The following is a 19181-nucleotide window of genomic DNA, read 5'->3' as shown; positions in this document are numbered from 1 at the left end:
ATCTCCTCCGGGACTTTGGCTTCCTCTCCCTGACGTAAATTGCAAGCTCCATGGGGCATAGGTCTAAGAACTGTTCCTGGACGATCAGGTCACGGATTCCGTCGTATGTCTTGGGGGCGTCCGACAGCTCGATCCACCTGTCGAGGTAGTGGCTCAGACGTACGATGTACTGGTCAGGCGCTTCCCCTTCCTGAGGAAGCTCCGACCTGAACATTTTCCGGAAGCCATCCTCAGTAAGCTCATACCTCTTTAAGATGGCTTCCTTCACCTTCTTGTAGTCTTTCGCCTCCTCGTCATTCAGCCTACTGTAGACGTCAAGAGCGTTTCCCGATAGCAAGGCGCTGAGCGAGGACGCCCACGTGTTCTCTGCTCACTGGTGGGCGCGAGCGAAACGCTCGAACCTCAAGAGATAACCATCTATCCTCTCTCCTTCCACGAAGCTGGGCAGCCTTGGCGCTTTTGCCTTGACTACATCACCCGCGCCTCCTTTCGCCTCGTTAGAATGGTGATCATATTGCGCCTGTTAAAACTTCAAGGCTTCCATCTCCAGCTCATGTCTTCTCTGTTGGCTTAAGACGGCCCATGGCCTGGAATAAAGCAGTATTCTATACATCGATCGTAACTTTTGATTGCTCGGTCGCACTACGATGAAACTTCACACAGTTTTAGTACTACTTTAAACACATTGAATACTTGTGATTTTTTTTTTGTACATGCCGGATTTTGGGTTAGAAATAAACATTTTGGTTAAAAAAAGTGTTGTTTATTTCATGAGTCTAGTCCCAGCTGGAAACAAGACTTTAAATCATGATATTCTAAAGGATGAAAGTCAACCTTAAACTTATCATTTTTATCCGCGGCTATTTTGTTTTGAATTAGGATTATATTGTTTTTTTGGGGCCGAAAACATCAGAAACGACCATTTTTTTTTCAATTTTTCGTTGAAAATGCACCATAGTCAAAAACATAAAATGATTAAACAAAATAACCGCGGACAATTTTGATAAGAAAGAGATAATAGGTAAATCTTGAGTACAAAAAAGATCAGTACTCTTATTTTGAGCTGGGACTTAAGCCGTAAATGTCATAACTTGACCGCACAGACACCCACCAAGGATAAAGGGTCCTTACTAGAGGAGGCATCCGGCCTATCCCACAATACATTGCGGTTTCCGGTCTACGCCAGATATATACGTTGGACCGGAAGTTCTAGTTCATTCGAAACTATGTCGGCGCCTCAGACGGATGGGAAAGCGGTGTCTCCCGGCTTTTCGTCCTGTAAGCAAATAATATAAATAATAAAGACAGCTAATGTTCTATGAGGCAGATAATGTGTATGAAACATATGGAATTCCAGATAAGGATAGAGACATAGTAACCTTAGCGGGAATGAGGGAAAATCATAAAGAGCGGATTAACTCAGCATTGTACCAGACACTTTCTAGGTACATCGAGCGGACAAACAGGTTCAGTCAATCATTCTCTTGCTGATATCATGCACGAGTAAGCACCCTGGGAATAAAACCACGTGAAACCAGATCACAAGCACCTTGAACCGGAAGCAGAATGAACCGGAAGTATACAGCACCTTGAGTCTACGTCTAGCGCAACACAGTAGACGGAACCAGCCTCACGGAAAACAGGGATATCAAATAATTTGTCAGTTTGTACCGTATCGATAAGTCGCTATTCCTGACATGGGAATGCTTACAAGCTGATATTGTGTCTGCCAACCTGCGGTGCGGCCGATTTTCTCTGGTAGCTTCAAATTGACAGCGATAATCCCGGGGCTGCCGACAAACAACACAAGTGCCAGCGCAAGGTCACCAAAAATTCCCCGCACCAAAGCTGCTTGGAGTGGCCAGACGTTGTGTGGCAAGGTGAGTCTCTACCATCTATCCTTGCACAATTTTGTGTCTCTGGCATCCTTTGTAAACTCAACCTCCTTGGTAAACTATTTTCTCCGTATTTTCTTACAAACAATCGCCGTATCGGGCGAATGTAAGTTGTTGGGGGGAGGGGGGCAAAGCTTGTTTTGTGCGGAGGAGACATGAACCGCAAATACCATGACGTTTTTAACAAAACCAACGTAGAATTTCAATATTAGAACATATGTTTCAATTTTGATTGGATTAAAAATCTGGGAGGGGCGACAAAAGTGTGCTACAAATCTGTTTCAGGGCTCAAAATACCACCTACATATGCATGTTAGTGCAGGTAAAATTGGAGTTTTTTCAGGTATTTCTGGTGTCTACCTGCACCTATATTAAAATTGCACTGGTCCATATACTAGGTTTTATACATAAATGTCCTGGAGATGTAGGTGGATTTGATTGTTATTAGCTCAGCATTGACTGTTACCACCTATTAAGTATATATTAAAAAATGGTTCCTGAACAATTTTAGTATGATCCATACTATGATACCACCAGTGCAGGTATGCAGAAAAATGTATTTCGAGCCCTTGTTTTAGATCCAGCGTCGTGTGTACACTGCTGTGCTAATTTTTAGCAGGGCCAATACTTAAAATCAGTCAAGTCTAATTTTCCTGCTTGTAATGATATGGACAATAGTAAACCGTTACAGTAATGTCCTGATCTTATGATCAGTTAGGCCTGGATGATGTATGCATGGGCTGGCATTTTTGCTGGAAACCTTTACAGTTACAAGGTTGGCAATGTAAATGTAAATGTAAAATTTTCCTGCAAAAATGCCAACCCATTCATACGTCATCCAGGTGTAACAGTACTGTTCAAGTACCGCCAACCGACCATGCAAAATGGCTTTGAGCCTTTTGGCATAATCAGTTGCATACTTGGTTTTGTGAGTTTGGCTGCCCGGGTCCAGTGTGATAGGTCGCAGATTCGAATCCCGGGGTTGAGCTTGCGGTAAAAACTGTTCTACTCGCCTCTAGCGTTTCACAGGACTAATCATGATTAAAATTTAAGTGTGCCTATTGTTATTTCTGTGTCATGGATTCAATCTTATCCCTCAATACAGTGGTTCGACGAGGGCGGTGAATTCTAAAGCACACCTTAGAGATGGGAGTGGGAAGGCATCACGCCTTCGTCAGTTGACCCCCATCAACCACTGCAGACAGCCTTGATGACTTGGACTACAGTGATGAAGACAGTGAGTTGTGAAGCAGTAACATGTTTAAAGATTATGCCACAGAATAATAATAAAAATATGTGGTGATTGCAGTCTTTCAGTAGTATCTAATACACTTTATGGAAAATGTAAGATGTTGCAACTGTAATACTGTATATACACGGTACACCGTATGGAAAACTCAAGACGGTGATATCTAAAGCCTTAGTAAAGGAAGTTGCATAACTCTATTGTCTATAGTAAATACTAGTGATATAGTAGTAATTGTGGTACAACATGTTGTATCTGTCATAATTTACAGAGAAGACAAATCACTATTATACACATTGTTTTTGTCATCTGCTCCCCACTTGCTTTCTTCACAACTGCTATTGAAGCTCCAAACCCATTCTGTACAGGGTGTAGTTCAAACTTGGGTGTAGATGGTAATGTAACAGATCCAATTTCTTCTCTCTTTGTAACTTTCAGAATCATCTCAACAGGCATGTAACTGGAACAGGCCTCATGTTGACTAACATTTTGTCTTTTACAGCTGCAAGAGTGTCTTGGTATCTCCTTTCCCGTGTTGAGCCGCGCAGTTTAATGGTGGCTGCCTCCAATTCTTCATCATCATCACTGTCTTCACTCTCTACTGGAGATGGATGGGAAGTGGCTGATGCAGGAGTGAGGGAGCCACTAGCTGGGCAGCAATATGGACAGTCTCCATAATCCAGCACCGGCATGTTCTCAGGAGTATGGATGCCAGACTGACCAAGAGTTGGCACAGTCAGTGGGACTTTTGTGATGTGCTCCCATTCCCATATGCATATTGCAGTTGTTACGGCACTGCAGGAGAACTTCCGTGTTTGATATCTTAACTTCTGGACATGCTATATGGCTATCCTTTTCAAATAGTGTATTTGGTATATCTTATAAGTAATTGGTGAAGTGTTGATCCCCTAGTGGCTTCTTTTGGAACTACAGGGGCCAATTTAGTGTTGATAGCTTACATTATATATGTTATATCAGGAAAATGTGACTTGCTCAATATTACTTTTGTCAGGAATAGCCTTCTTGACACAGTACAAACTGACAATGTTGCAGCACAAAATTAACATTCCTGTGCAAGTGGGTCAAGTCTGTATGTATATTTTGTATACTGAAACATAGAGGGTTTGTCTTGTAAATATGTTTCTTGTACATTGCAACATACAGTATTACAGGTGTAACATCTTACTTGAGCTTTCCGTACAGTATATAGATTTTGATACAAATACAGTTAAAAGCAACCAATTCATATTGTACTGTTGAACAACCGTTAAACATATACTGTGTTACCGTCAATCACAATATTTACATAAAATCTCAAGAATATGAAGCAACAGAGAAAAATGTACTGAATGATTGCAACCCCTACATATCATAGTGTGGCATAGCTTTAAATATACTACTGTGTTGTACCAATAAACGAAGAACATGAGATGTAAAAGCCTCTGTAAATACAACATGTCTATCTTAACTAGAACCACTGATACACATACACTTGTCAGTCTCCAACTGTTGTTGGGGATAAGTGTATGGAAACAACCTACATTGAAAAATTGCACTTGATTGTATTACGGCAATAAATAATTGAAGTCATTCTGTGAAATTGTCTTCATTTTATTATTTATTTGTCCAAAAAACAGAACTTGTTACACAACACTGCTTAAAGTCTTCACACCACCCAATGTAGAAAGAAGGTTGAAAACAATGTGCATAGTTTTGCGTATATTATTCAAGAAAACAAGGGGTACTTGTATGTTTGTGTATATATCAAAATATGTACACACGTGTCGAGTTCAAAATATAAGAATTGTTCAGTAGACGTGAATGTGCGCCTGTATCTTCATTCACTGGTGGCACACCCAGCAAATTTGTGGAATCTCTGCTCTATCCATATATTCCATAATTAAAATCCGCATACATAAACATTAGTATATCCATACATTAGTCACTATATAGATACTATGGGATCTCTGAGTTAGAACTAGTGGCATCTGTACAGCTGTCTTCTGGCTGTGTGGACGTGGACATCTCAACAAGGGGATATCATTTACGTGTTGTTCTCCTATATGGGCCCGGGTTGAAAAGAGCACAAAAATACGGAAGACCGTGTTGTCTATGGCTAAGCTGTCACAAAACCGGCCAGACATAACCTAAAATGTGCAACATGTAACTGAAAATCACAAAAAATAGTAATTTATTAAAGCTACGTGCCAGGGAGACATCCACACCGACAGTGAACAACCGTGTAGATATCGTTTACACAAGGCAGCCATAGCCCCCCTCCCCCAAATCTCAAATTTCTCAGCAAAATGTGGGGACTTGAGATTATCGCGGCACCTAACTCAAGCTAAGAAATCATAGTACATGTTGAACATACTGAAAACCTCACTCCCCACGATTTTCAGGAATCGAGGCGAAGATTCCGTCCGTGAGCGTCATGAAATGAGCAGATATCTTGATGTTTACGTAACGCTGTTCGAAGACAAAATACCCAACTCTAACGTATAGAATAACTGTTGTCTACGAACGAACACATAAATGGAATGTTCATTACCCCATCGACGACACTAAAAAAAACTGGGCCCTAAAACTACACAGTCACGGAGCAGGGAGCCCTAAAAGTGGGCAAGACTGGAAATCACCTTCAACCTCACATGACACACAACCGGAAGTCAGGGGTCAAAGGTTAAATTGCATTCTGGGTAACCCCGGATGCCTCCTCTGGGGGTCCCCCTTTTTAAAAATAGGAATAACATATTGTTTAATATTGAAAAAACCCTAAACTTAGCGATGACGACTGTGTACGTGCGCAGCTGAAAAGTCTGTATAGTCGTGCTAATTGTATAAATCGCAAGTTTTCCCTTTGTTCCACACCTGTTAAGAAAAACTTGTTTATGGCGTACTGTGGCCAAACATATGGCGCGCAATTATGGAATTCTGTCAGTGCGGGTGTCCTCTCTAAGTGCCGGATCGCATATAACAACTGTTTTCGGATTATCATGAATCTTCCACGACGATGCAGCGCTAGCACAATGTTTGTGTACAATTCGACACTTTGAAGCAAGGCGTAGGAAAATGTGTTATTCTTTTCTGCAACTATTAACGTCTTCCAATAATATCATTGTCCAGCACTTGCTGACGTCAGACATGTTCTACAGAAATTCTTTTTTCCAGAACTGTTATGACTTATTGTACAGGTAGAGATTTTAATGCATATGTATGAATCTTTTGTGTGTCTATGGGTTTTTAACCTGAAATAAAGAATAAAGAAAGAAATCAATAAAGTAATCTCAGCCTATGGCAAAATACAAAAGGTAGGTTACACAACCAATTTGAGGGGTGATAAGAAAATCTCATCCTGTTATGTGTTGTTGTTATGTTGACCTTCTTGCCTTATCGCCCATCGTTTATAACATTCATGATGAAGGAAGTGTCTGTACGTGTAAGAAATACATGGGTAGGGTCAGCATGGCTTTAGCCAGTGATAAATTGGTTTTAAGGGCGGGCCCCGACCCAAGCCTTCTGTCTGCTCTTTCCCTCTAACCATTTAAGAGTAAAATGTTCTATTAGCTAAACACAGTAACCTGTTTTACATTGCACATATAAAAACAACGAAGGAAGTACGCTTTCGATACCCCCCCCCCCTCCAAAGCAGTTGGTATTTCCTAGTGTTTGCAAGAGGCTTCATCTCCTAGACCATTTCACTGATAATACTGAATTTTTATGTCTACATCAACCTGCAACGTAGGGCTAATCCCGCGGTGTACACAAATGCCTTACGGTATCATGTATTTGTGTATGCTGCGAGATTAGCACTGCGTGGGAGGTGGTCTGTAACACGTGCGAGTCTTAACATAGATGAAAACAAAACCTTTACCGGACAGACAGCTTGAATGTAGCAAGTTTTCGGATCATGAATACTGAAAGTTTCATGTTCATTTGAAGATAAGTACGCGCCTATAAACTGTCTCTTCACAACAAAGAAGCAATATCCTCAAGCTAAGCATTGAAGTTTTTGACATTATATGAATCGTTCATCCGTTAATGTCAGCAATGCATTTTCTGAGGTATCTACAAAGCAGACTTTTCTCCTGGCAGCAGACTAATATGTTCTTTATAGAAAGAAAATAATGACCACGTCCATACACTGAAACGGTCATTCCATATTTTTGTGAACCTGGAACAGACTGATATTTTGTGACCACAAAATGTTGCCCCGCATCTGCCTTCTACTTGCTATCGCTTTTGTCATTTCACATGGTAAGTAAATATACATTTTTCATGATTTAATCCATTATATCTATTTTTCTATACTCAAAATAAAAAGATTTTCAACATTGAATTGAACCGTACTTAGTAGTTTTATCGTTAGAACTCAGAAAGCTTTTGTATTGCCCCTCATTCAACGATACTTTTGTGGAAAGGGCTTGAGAGTGAGAGAGAGAGGAAAGGTTGATGTGCATATACATAATGTCTATGAGTTGATATGGTACAAAGAAAAGAAAATAAGACATTAACAAGAAAACTCAGTTATGGGGTGTATTGTACAGCAACTTATAAATGAATAATTTGTCTGATGCAGATCATAAGTTCAGCAAACATTTACACATATATTGTGCACAATGTCTTCTTGCTGATCTTCCAGGTTCAAGTGTGAAAAACGGATCATGTGAAAGTGAGAGAACAACAAAGACCAACACGTACATGTTTGTCGGCATGCCACACTTCAGCAGTTCATCCTACGGCAATCCCAATGTTATGAACGAGGATAAACCAGGTGAATGTTTCTCTTACTCTCTACGAGGAGACCCAGCTATTGTTCACATAAAGTATTGTAGCCGCCATGTAAATATTTTATAAATAGCTCACATTGTTTGATTTCTTGGTAGAAAAATGTCGTTCTTGGAGAAAATTGATTTCTTCGTACCACATATCTTACATGTTGAAACTCGCCGTGATACTTGATTTCTTGCAATTGGTGATTTAAATCATTCCAGTGTGCAAAGTCGAGCCTGACGGAAACGTGTCTGTGACGATAAGTGGAAAGACATGTCAGCGATGGGATGTCGACTCTCCACATAGGTCTTATTACCGGCAATGGAAGTATCCTGAGTTGGTGGAGAACTACTGCCGCAACCCAGCCGGGGTTGAGGGCACCATTTGGTGCTACACAACAGACCCGGACACACGCTGGGAGTACTGCATCCACCCTGCATGTCCTTTTGGTAAAAGACTGCTTGACGCTTTTCTCTTTCCCGCTCTATCTTTCCTTTGGTCTCGGCTCCTATACTGTGATGATCGTGATGTCACAGAAAATAGTTCTGCATCAGAAAAATGATCAAAGTTCACAGTTATTTTGAGAATTTCAGTACTTTCATTCGCCGACTGAACTGGTAACTGATACTTACAACAATTTCTCATTCCAGTCTGCATGGGCAGTTCTGCCGGATCTGACTATCGCGGAAACGTTTCTGTGACGATAAGTGGGAAGACATGTCAGCGATGGGATGTCGATGTTCCACATGACCGTTATCACCTACCGGAGAATCATCCTGAGTTGGTGGAGAACTACTGCCGCAACCCAGACGAGGTTGAACCCGGCCTGTGGTGCTACACAACGGACCCTAACACTCGCTGGGAGTTCTGCTGCAATCCTGCATGCCCTTGAGCGATAAGAGATTCGAAAATGATTGTTCCTCTGCTCCCATCCTTCAACGAAATGTGGAGAAACGTACGCAACTCACATTGCAAAATGTCCAACACTATTTTTACGAAACAGTTCTTACCGTATCAGAATGCTCCTAATTTTCTTAACTCTTTAAACGCTTTGAACTCTGTATCATTCTAGGTCATTATCCCTCCGAGGCCTTGCTGTTCGCCATCAAGACTTTGAAACATCGAAAACCTGATTCATCTATCGACAAACTCTCACTGGATTATAATAGTCATAATAGTGCAATGTGCAGCATAGCAAGCTGGTCTTTTAGTTTTTACGTAACTTTATATTTACGAAGATGTTAAAACAGTTTTATATGGTCGTTAAATGAAATTTTAGAAATATGTTTTTTTAAATGTCAAACTGGAAGACATTTTTATTGTTATTGAAGATGTGTAATTTGGAGAGCATTATATGATAATTAAGATGATAAAATTTAACCAACCAAAAGATTATCGAGATTGGAAGTAAAATTTGTAACACTGTAAGCTGTTACTTTTACTGCATATATATTTCAAAACGTTATGTATCCCTACCATATGTGTAAGTGTGTCAAACATTTTTGTAACAGTTTTTAGAATGCTGTTTTCGTATGTGCAACACAGATCGAACCGCTTTTAACTTAAGTGTCAAGTCTGGAAAGCTACATTATGATTTGCACTGAAGTCTTACCATTGACACAAATCTAGTATGTATAAAGCACCTTCTCATTCATGATTGAGGGGACAAAGTAGTTTATCACTTTCGTGATGTCGCTACAAACATTTGATGTAGGTCAATTAACTTATGCCAGGCAAGTTGACCGGTTCTACCACTGTGAAAGTGAGACATGTGTCTGGTACCAAGGTGTGGCATGTGGGAAATAAAGACATGGAGAAGCTTTCTGTCGGAGTTCTTGAGTAACATAGAAAACTGACACGAGTGATGTGTACGGAAACTGCCCTGTGTGTCTGTGTCTTCGTCTTCTTAGCCATATTCTCTCGTGCAGCAATTGCCAATAAGAATCCGGCACAAAACCACTTGTAGATATTAAGCAAAGGAAATATGCGCTATGTAGGATTGAGCTTTTGATATATACATTATGCAAATGAGTAAATCTCAATATTTACAGACGATGTGACTAATTTAGCAAGGGTCGGGTTCTTTGGAGGTTACAAAACACGTCTGGGGCCTAAAGTTTTGCTCTCAGTGGAGGCGTCTCGTCCATGTGATCTAAGAGCACAGAGAGAAAGTGCTCTTCGCTGACGTCATATCACTTTCACTTTTCAGTGGAATCAGGGAAAAGAGTCTGTCACTTTTGACAGTCCATGGTGACTTTTTCAAATGACAGAAGAAAGCAAAGGAGATGCACCGATTTGTTGGTGCCAGGTGACGTCCCTCGCCAGTGACTCTCGGTCAAACACATCATATCCGACTCTCGGTGATCTCACCCTCCCGGGGATAATCAACAGTCGGCCCTTGTAGTTTGTGTCAAACTTAAGTTCTTTCTTCTTAGTATGATAATTTGGTTCATAGGTTGAGCCTCGGACCATGGATGAGATGCCTTCTTTACACTACTCGTTTCGTTATGCCATTGATAAGAGCAAAAGAGTGGCTTCATCTCCCGTGCAATTTTACTGATAATACTGAATTTTTATATCTACACCACCCCCCACGCAGGGCTTATCCTGCGGCATACACAAATGCCTTACGGTACCATGTAAAACATGTGTGTATGCCACGGGATCGGCCCTGCGTGGTAGGTGGTTTGTGACACGTGAAGGTCTGAACGTAGATCAAGGCAAAACCTCTACCTTTACAACAGACAACTTGAATGTAGCAAGCTTCAGATCATGCATTCTGAAAGTTCATTTGAAGATAAGCAACACGCGCCTACAAATTCTGTCTTCACACAAAAAAAACAATATTCTCAAGCTAAGCATTGAAGTCTTTGACATTATATGAATCGCCCATCCTTTCATACCAACAATAGGTCTTGTGAGGTATCTACAAAGCAGACATTATTCTGGTAACAGACTGATATGTTCTTTACAGAAAGAAAATACTAAGCACGTCAATACACTGAAACGGTCATTCCATATTTTTGTGAACCTGGAACAGGCTGATATTTTGTGAGCACGAAATGTTGGCCCGCATCTGCCTTCTATTTGCCATTGTTTGTATCATTTCACATGGTAAGTGAACCTGCTTTATTGCATAATTTCATTCATAATCTCATATGCTATATCAAGTTGATAAGGTTTAAAGAAAAGGAAAGAAGACATTAACAAGAAAACGCAGTTATGGGGTGTATTTTACAGCTATTTATACAAGAATGATTTGTCTGATGTAAATCCATCGCGATCAGCAAACATTAACACATATGCTCAATATGTCCTTTCTTATATTCCAGGTTCAAGTGTAAAAAACAGATCATGTCAAAGTGAGAAAACAACAAAGACCAACACGTACACGTTTGTCGGCAGGCTACACTTCAGCAGTCCTTCCTACGGCGATCCCAATGTTATGAACGTGGAAAAACCAGGTGAATGTTTCTCTTACTCCCTATGAGGTGACCCAGCAATTGTCCACATAAAGTATTGTAGCCGTCATGTAGATATTTCATAAATAGCTCACATTGTTTGATTTCTTCTTGGCAGACAAATGTCATTCTTGAAGAAAATTGATTTCTTCGTACCACTGTGGATGGTACCTTACAAATTGAAACTCGCAGTAATACTTAATTTCTTGATAATACAAATCATTCCAGTGTGCAAAGGTGAGCCTGACGGATCTGATTACCGCGGAAACGTGTCTCTGACAAGAAGTGGGAAGACCTGTCAGCGATGGGATGTCGACTTTCCACATAGTCTATTTTACAAGCCAGATTATTTTCCTGAGTTGGTGGAGAACTACTGCCGCAACCCAGCCGGGCATGAGGGCACCATTTGGTGCTACACAACGGACCCTGACACCCGTTGGGATTATTGCATCCACCCTACATGCCCTTTTGGTAAAAGACTTTTTCTGAGTCTGTCTTAAGCTTTCCTTTGGTCTCGGCTCCTATACTGTGCCGATCGTACGCGTTTTGCCACAGAAAATAGTTCTCCATCTGGGAAAATAATGGAAATACACAGTTATTTTGACTGATTATAATGTCTTTTTCCAGTCTGCATGGGCAGTTCTACCGGATCTGACTATCGCGGAAACGTTTCGGTGACGATGAGTGCGAAGACATGTCAGCGATGGGATGTCAACTTTCCTCATGAGCATACTTTCCTGCCAGAGGAGTATCCTGAGTTGGTGGAGAACTACTGCCGCAACCCAGACGAGGTTGAACCCGGCCCATGGTGCTACACAACGGACCCTAACACCCGATGGGAGTTCTGCTGCAATCCTGCATGACCCTGAGTTAAACAAAGCGAAAACGTTTTTTTAGGTCTCATCCTTTATGATTGTACCCAGATGTCGACATACATCTGTATGATTGATGACACACAACAAATGAAATATAGAAATACCTTCGCAGCTCTCAGTGCATAGTCAGTAAAGTAATCGTCCGGCACCATTTGTGTGTACAACAGCAATTATCCATTGAGGCCTGGAAAAAACCCTCAGCTTTTGTTGTACTACAGCAGCACATTTATAAGTACGAGAGCAGAAGATTTAGAAATGTCCATGCGGCATTCACCGTCAACAACAACAAGGTACAATCAAAAGTACTAGTGTGGTGTCTGGTCGCTTTGTTCAAACTTCGTGAACAAAGGGTAACGATCTGACATGTATATGTTACAGTATATGATGTTGTTATCATTGTTGAATATTTGTCACTGCGCAAATATGATAGGCACTAAAAGGACAAGTTGCATTTGCTTTTTTTATGTAGCATCCCCGATATAAGGCATAGCAGAATTTATTTCGTTTACCCATTATTTGTACATGTAAAATCGACAAGTTTTAGTTCAGTTAACTTCTCCACGTACGAACAGGAATGAACCACTGTCTTCATCTATATAAAGTAGGCATCCTACCATCTTTGCAGATGATGGTAGCGCTCTGTATGAAGTCATCTATACTTAAGGTATACAGCTTTCGTTTGCACGTCCTGTAACATCTTATGGTGGACAAATAAAAGTCAGACATGAACAAAGTGTGTGATATGCTGTACTGCCATGAAAGCTTACGCAGCCAATTTGTATGTCTACACCACCCTCCCACACAGGGCTGATCCCGCGGCATACACACATGCTGTTGCGTCATACACAAATGCCTTACGGTATCATGTAAGGCGTTTGTATATGCTAAGTGATCAGCCCTGCCTGGGAGGTGGTCTGTAACACGTGCGGGTCTTAACATAGATAAAGACAAAACCTATATGAAAGACAACTTCAATGTAGCAAGCTTTCGGCAAATGTATACTTAAAGTTTCATGTTCACTTGAAGATAAGCAACACTCGCCCACACATTGTGACTTCACAAGAAGAACAATACTTCAAGCTGAGCATTGAAATTTTTGACTTTATAAGAATCGTTCATCCTTTAATGCCGGCAGTGACTTTCTTAGGTATCTACAAAGCACACATTATCCTGGTAACAGACTAATATGGTCTTTCAAAATAGAAAATTCTAAGAACGTCCATACACTGAAACGGTCAATCCATATTTTTGTAAACCTGGAACAGGCTGATATTTTGTGAGCCCGAAATGTTTGCCCGCATCTGGCTACTACTTGTCATCGCTTGTGTGATTTCACATGGTAAGTGAATATCTATTTTCTACACTCAAAACTAAAAGATCTGAACGCTGAGTTTGAAAACTCATCCCTCTGTTATTCCTTTTCAACATTGCATTGAACCATACTCAGTGCCGTTAGAACTCAGAAATCCTTTATATTGCTCCTTTTTTAACGATAGTTTTTGGAGGAATAGCTTAGAAATGAGAGAGAGGGAAAAATTGGGTTGAAATGAAAGTATGAAAAGTAAAATACTGTATGTATTCTTTTCTTCGTTAGTTGGAGAATTCCTTTGTAACAGTTCTTAATAGTGACATGCGATATATCGTTGTTGTCAGTCTCAAGAGATTCCTATTAATAGGGGTAAGAGTATATGTAAATGTGGCCAAATACGTCCCAAATTCAATAAAATTATGTTCCCAACCTTGAAGACTGGTAATCTTCAACCTACATCTGGGACAACTAAAAATTAAGAATGAAAAGACCCTGGAGATTACAAAATAGCTTTATGTCCATTAACTAGTATGAGTTACACTTTCTGACTATGAACGTTTCTTGCCGCTATAAGAGAACATAACTCTCTTTCTCTCTCTCTCTCTCTCTGTGTATATAATATATATATATATAATATTTTCTCTTTCTGACTCTCTCTCTCTCTCTCTCTCTCTATATATATATATATATATATAGTGTCGTGAATAATTTCTCTGATGCAGATCCTTCGATTAGCAAACATTTACACATATGCCCAATGTCTCTTTGCTGATCCCCCAGGTTCAGGTGTAAAAAAACGAATCATGTCAAAGTGAGAGAACAACAAAGACCAACATGTACATGTTTGTGGGCAGGCTACACTTCAGCAGTTCCTCCTACGGCGAGCCCAATGTTATATACGGAGATAAAAGAGGTAAATGTTTCTCTTATTCTCTCTGAGGAGAGACGACCTTACAAACTCAGTTTTTGCCCGCAAAAACATTGTTGCCGTAAACGTGAATATTTGTAAATAGCTCACATTGTTTGATTTTCTTCTTGGTAGACAAATTTCGTTCTTCACATATTCTACATATTGAAAATCTTTTTTTTGGGGGGGGGGGAGGGGGCGGATCCAGTGTCTTTTTTTATTGGTAAACATATAAAAGAACAAGACACAGTGATGATGTTCTCTAGCGGAGATGATATCATCATCACCACTGGAACATTTGAAAATAAAGATAGACAAGGGACAATAGCAGACTGCTTTTAATTTTCTAAACTGTTTCCTCTCTGTATCATACTAGGTTACCATCGATCGCCAGAGGCCATGCTGTCCGCTGACAGGAGCTTTCAAAATTCGGAAAACTGACTCACCTGGTCACGAACTCTCCCAAGAATTTCGAGATTAGGAGTAGAATATACACTTTGTCCCACATGATAAGCTGGTCTTTTACAAAAAGTCGTTATGCAAATTCACTTGCAAAGATGTTGTAAAACAAAGTTCCACAGCGCCTTTAAGATTTGTGCGTAAAATAGTAATCTTTTTAGAATGTAAAAGTTGTGAAACAAGAAACATGACGTTGAGTAGTACACAGGTGTCATAGTATACATACAGAGTCTTGTGGGAAGGCGTGCAAGTAAAAATGTAGTCATATGCCATTCCTGGCCATCAACAACAAGGTGCCATCAAAAGTGTAATGTTCAACCTCTTTGGTCAATCTCGATGAACAAAGTAGTATGGTCTGACATGCATGTATTACAGTACTTGATGTTACTGTTATTGTTGCGGGGGGGGGGGGTGTCACTTAGTCAATAGCCATCAAAATAACAAGTTGTGTTGCTTTTCATGCACCATCTCTTCATATAAAGCACAATTGACTATATTTGGTTTACTTACCACGTGTATTTTTACATGTAAAATCCAATATTGTTTAGTTCAGTCCACGTCCGCATAACGATTTGTAAAATGAAGTCATGATATAATATACTGTCAAAATCTTCAAAGCTTAGTTGGAAGCATTGTTTTTCTTGAAGTCATGATATAATATACTGTCAAAACCTTCAAAGCTTAGTTGGAAGCATTGAAGATACAATGTGAGAGTGGTTGTTGCTTATATTCAAAGGAAGAAGAAACTGCTAGAACGCATGGGCTGAAAGCTTGCTACATTAAAGCTGTCGTTTGTAAACGTTTTGTTTTTCTAAAGTCTTGATCCTTGCTGAGACTGCAACTAGCTGCCTTGATGGTCTCTGTATCTAGACCTATCTGCTCAAGTCATCTGCAATGACATCTCAGGCGCGGTACGGTTCTACAGTTGGTTTATTCTATCATCCACTGCAACCTCTGTGCATTGTGGAGGTTGTCTCTTGAGGTTCTCTTACTCCTGCGTAACGCATGCGTGTTAGTCTTAGCTCATTAATATTCACACTTGTCACAGAGACCCGAAAGTGAACATGTAGACATGAAAATGAGCTTATGGCTATTGACAGGGTCGTCCTGTCAAAGTTTTCTACTGTTGACAGGACGATCCTGTCAACAGTGCAAAGTTTTCTACTGTTGACAAGACAATCCTGTTTTTCCCACTGTTGACAGGACGTTCCTTTCAATAGCCTCAGGCTAAAAGTCATAGATTGGTCTGGGAGATAAAGCCACCTACAAACACTGGGAAGTACAAAGCTGCTTCAGGGGAAAAAGATTATGATGGCCTCCTTTCTTCATTGTTTGTTATGTACATTGTAGAACAGGCAATCGTGTTTCGCTAACCGACTAATGCAGGACAGTCTACTATTATCATCGACAAAGACGAAAAGGAAAGGGCAAGTTTAAAAGAAGGCACGTCTTCCTTAGGCCGAGGTTTGGCCACCCTACAGAATAATTTCCAATTGCCATCGACCCTCTTACGAAGTATTCAATGTCTACTTTCATACAAAGTAATTAAAGTTCAGCTTGCTAGGTGTGTATAAAAATCTAAGACAGCAATCCGAGGGTAGCTGTCAGTCTCTTATGTGACATGTCACTTGTAACATCGTGCAACCTAATCAGCCAAGATATATTATTCTCTTAGTCAACAGTCCTCTGTGGTCTGTCAAAAATAGCAGGCAATACAAACGAGTGTCAGAAAATGATTGTATGAGGTATAGTTCCAGAGGCAAATATCCAGAGGCAAATATCCGAACAGTATGACTGCCAAACCTGCGAAGATGTACTACTGTAACATGCTTTCATTTAACCTCCCCTGTCACGAAATTAATGAAACTACGTGCACGTCAATTGAAGCCAAAGTATCATACAAAAGTAGATATGTATTAGTCTAGCCAATACAGTAATCACATGTCAGAAAAATGTATAGTTATCATCATCAACCACGTCCTGGTTTATGAATTAGTGGTGGTATTGATTTGTCTGATTCAGTCTAAAGGTGATACGATTTTAATTTTTTTTATTAAACAAACATACATGAGCAAAGTACAAATTGGGGCCCACTCAAGATAAAACAATGTATATTGGCGCCGCTATTTAAACAAAATGAAAATGGCAGATGATTGATGAAGAAAGACAGAAACATAAATATGAACACAAGTAACAACAAAAAGCTTTTCGTGGTGACGAAAATGGGGTGGGGAGGGGGGCATATTTACCTTCACGGAAACAAAGGGAAACATTTGTTTTTGCCCCGTTTCTTTTACTACTTCTCCAAACAAATACAGTCAAACCTGTCCAAGACGGGGACCGGGCAAAAACTGTCCTTTTGGCCAGGTGGTCGGTTAGAATAGTCGACTCACAACATGCCCGATGCATAGGCTAAACGGTTTCCGTTGTGTTTAATGGCAAAAAGCAAGCAAGTAGATATTGTGACGATAAAAAACTTAATCCCTTATTGGGAATACATTGCTAATCGTATCATTTTTATCACTTTATAGTAAACGTGACTAGTATTGAAAGCATGTGTTGGACCAATATAAATTTTGCTGTTGCAAAAGCACAATAAACAGAAAAATAAAACACATAACCATAAAAAGCTTATTAAACTAGACCATGTAAAGGTGAACGTTCTTTGCTTGCAAGAATCTAGTTTTAATTGGTCTATTTAATCTTTCTAATATTTTTTATTCAATCAGGTTCGACATGGCAGAGGTAGAGGCAGGTAAAGGGTCTCCAGCTGCTGTTCCTCAGAATGTCTGTGATGGGTCTCTTACTGACGTTTTGTGTGTCAGGGATGCCAGCACAGCCAAAGACAAACCTACAGCGACCAAAACCAGTTCGGTCAGTCAACCGAAAGCAAACACTGGTGACAAACCCTACATGTGTGGGGAGTATGGGTACAGCACAACTCAAAGGTCCAACTTGTCCCGACACAAGAGAACCTACACAAGGCAAAACCCCTACAAGTGTGACTAATCTGCAGAAAATGCCATTTGGACCAACATCTAGCCATACACACTGGTGAGATGTGTGTGAGAAGTGACCATACATGTGTGGGCAGTGCGGCTTTAGGGCAGCTTACAAGTCTGCCTTAGCCCGACATACGAGGACCCATACTGGTGAAAAACCCTACAAGTGTGACCTGTGTAACTATTCTGCAGCAGATAAGTCCACCTTCCACCGACATCTAGCCAAGCACACTGGTGACAAACCATACATATGTGGGGAGTGTGGGTACAGGACAGTGCAGAAATCTGACTCATCCCAACATATGAGAATCCACACAGGCCCAAAACCCTACAAATGTGACCAGTGTGACTATTCTGCTGCACAGAAATACAACTTTGACCAACATCTTGCAATGCACAGCGGAGAGAATCCCTACATGTGTGGAGAGTGTGGGTACAGGGCGGCTCGAAAGTCTCAACTATCCCAACATATGAGAACCCACACAGGAGAAAAAACCTACCATTAAGACCAGTGTGACTATTCTTCTGCACAGAAAAACAGTTTGGACCAACATATAGCCAAACACAATGGTGACAAACCCTACATGTGTAACAACACCACCACATTGGATGCCCTTTGAATATTTTCATGATGCAAGTTCGTTTCTGTATCATTGCTATCAAAACATTATTCATACATCTTGAGAAATATAAAATGATGACTTTCAAAGATGTTGTAAAATTAGCGCCTACACTTTAATTTTGCTTTAAATATCTTAGAGATACCTTAAACGCACAAACACACATATACGCACAAACACACACACACAAACAAAAAAACACACACAAAAAAACACAACCGGTCGTTAGCCAGCATCTGGACAAAGGTACGACACGAGAAGAAGTCGTTAAATTCCCTGCAACAACTTATCGCCACCACATTAATTTTGGCTTTGAATATTTCATGAGCCTCTCAGATCAGCATACTCTTTGTATCATCAAATACACATACCCATGTATCTGGAGAAATATGATATGCATGGCATACACACGCGCGCACACACAAACACACGCGCACACACACACGCGCGCGCACACACACAAACACACACAGGCACACACATAACGGACCTGTATAGCTACACACACAAGTACAGTCTTGTTTATATTAGAAGGGCACGATAATGGTAAAAGGAAAATGTACATGTTCTGCTCTTCTATTTATTTTCAACTTATAGCCCAACTTTTGTCCGTGCCCCCCGTCCAACATCCAGG

At 40.4% G+C, this 19181-nt stretch overlaps 2 protein-coding genes and 1 long non-coding RNA gene across 3 annotated transcripts; all 3 read left to right on the top strand.

Annotated features, from left to right (window-relative positions):
* Positions 1-1291: 1291 nt before the first annotated feature.
* Positions 1292-4145, top strand: LOC118419806. Its single transcript, XR_004831661.1, has 3 exons — positions 1292-1880; positions 3001-3132; positions 3644-4145. It is a non-coding gene; the product is annotated as an uncharacterized LOC118419806 (long non-coding RNA).
* Positions 4146-7346: 3201 nt separating this feature from the next.
* LOC118420238 (plasminogen-like) lies at positions 7347-12238 on the top strand. Its single transcript, XM_035826958.1, has 6 exons — positions 7347-7398; positions 7784-7915; positions 8136-8363; positions 8565-8786; positions 11247-11378; positions 12003-12238. The coding sequence occupies exons 1-6, from the start codon at positions 7347-7349 to the stop codon at positions 12236-12238; spliced, it is 1002 nt and encodes a 333-aa protein (XP_035682851.1).
* Positions 12239-17661: 5423 nt separating this feature from the next.
* LOC118420237 (zinc finger protein 676-like) lies at positions 17662-17934 on the top strand. Its single transcript, XM_035826956.1, has one exon. The coding sequence runs from the start codon at positions 17662-17664 to the stop codon at positions 17932-17934; it is 273 nt and encodes a 90-aa protein (XP_035682849.1).
* Positions 17935-19181: the final 1247 nt, after the last annotated feature.

The sequence above is a fragment of the Branchiostoma floridae genome, chromosome 7 (assembly GCF_000003815.2).
Source record: "Branchiostoma floridae strain S238N-H82 chromosome 7, Bfl_VNyyK, whole genome shotgun sequence".
Lineage (NCBI taxonomy): Eukaryota > Metazoa > Chordata > Leptocardii > Amphioxiformes > Branchiostomatidae > Branchiostoma > Branchiostoma floridae.
This window is presented reverse-complemented; position numbering and strand designations above follow the sequence as displayed.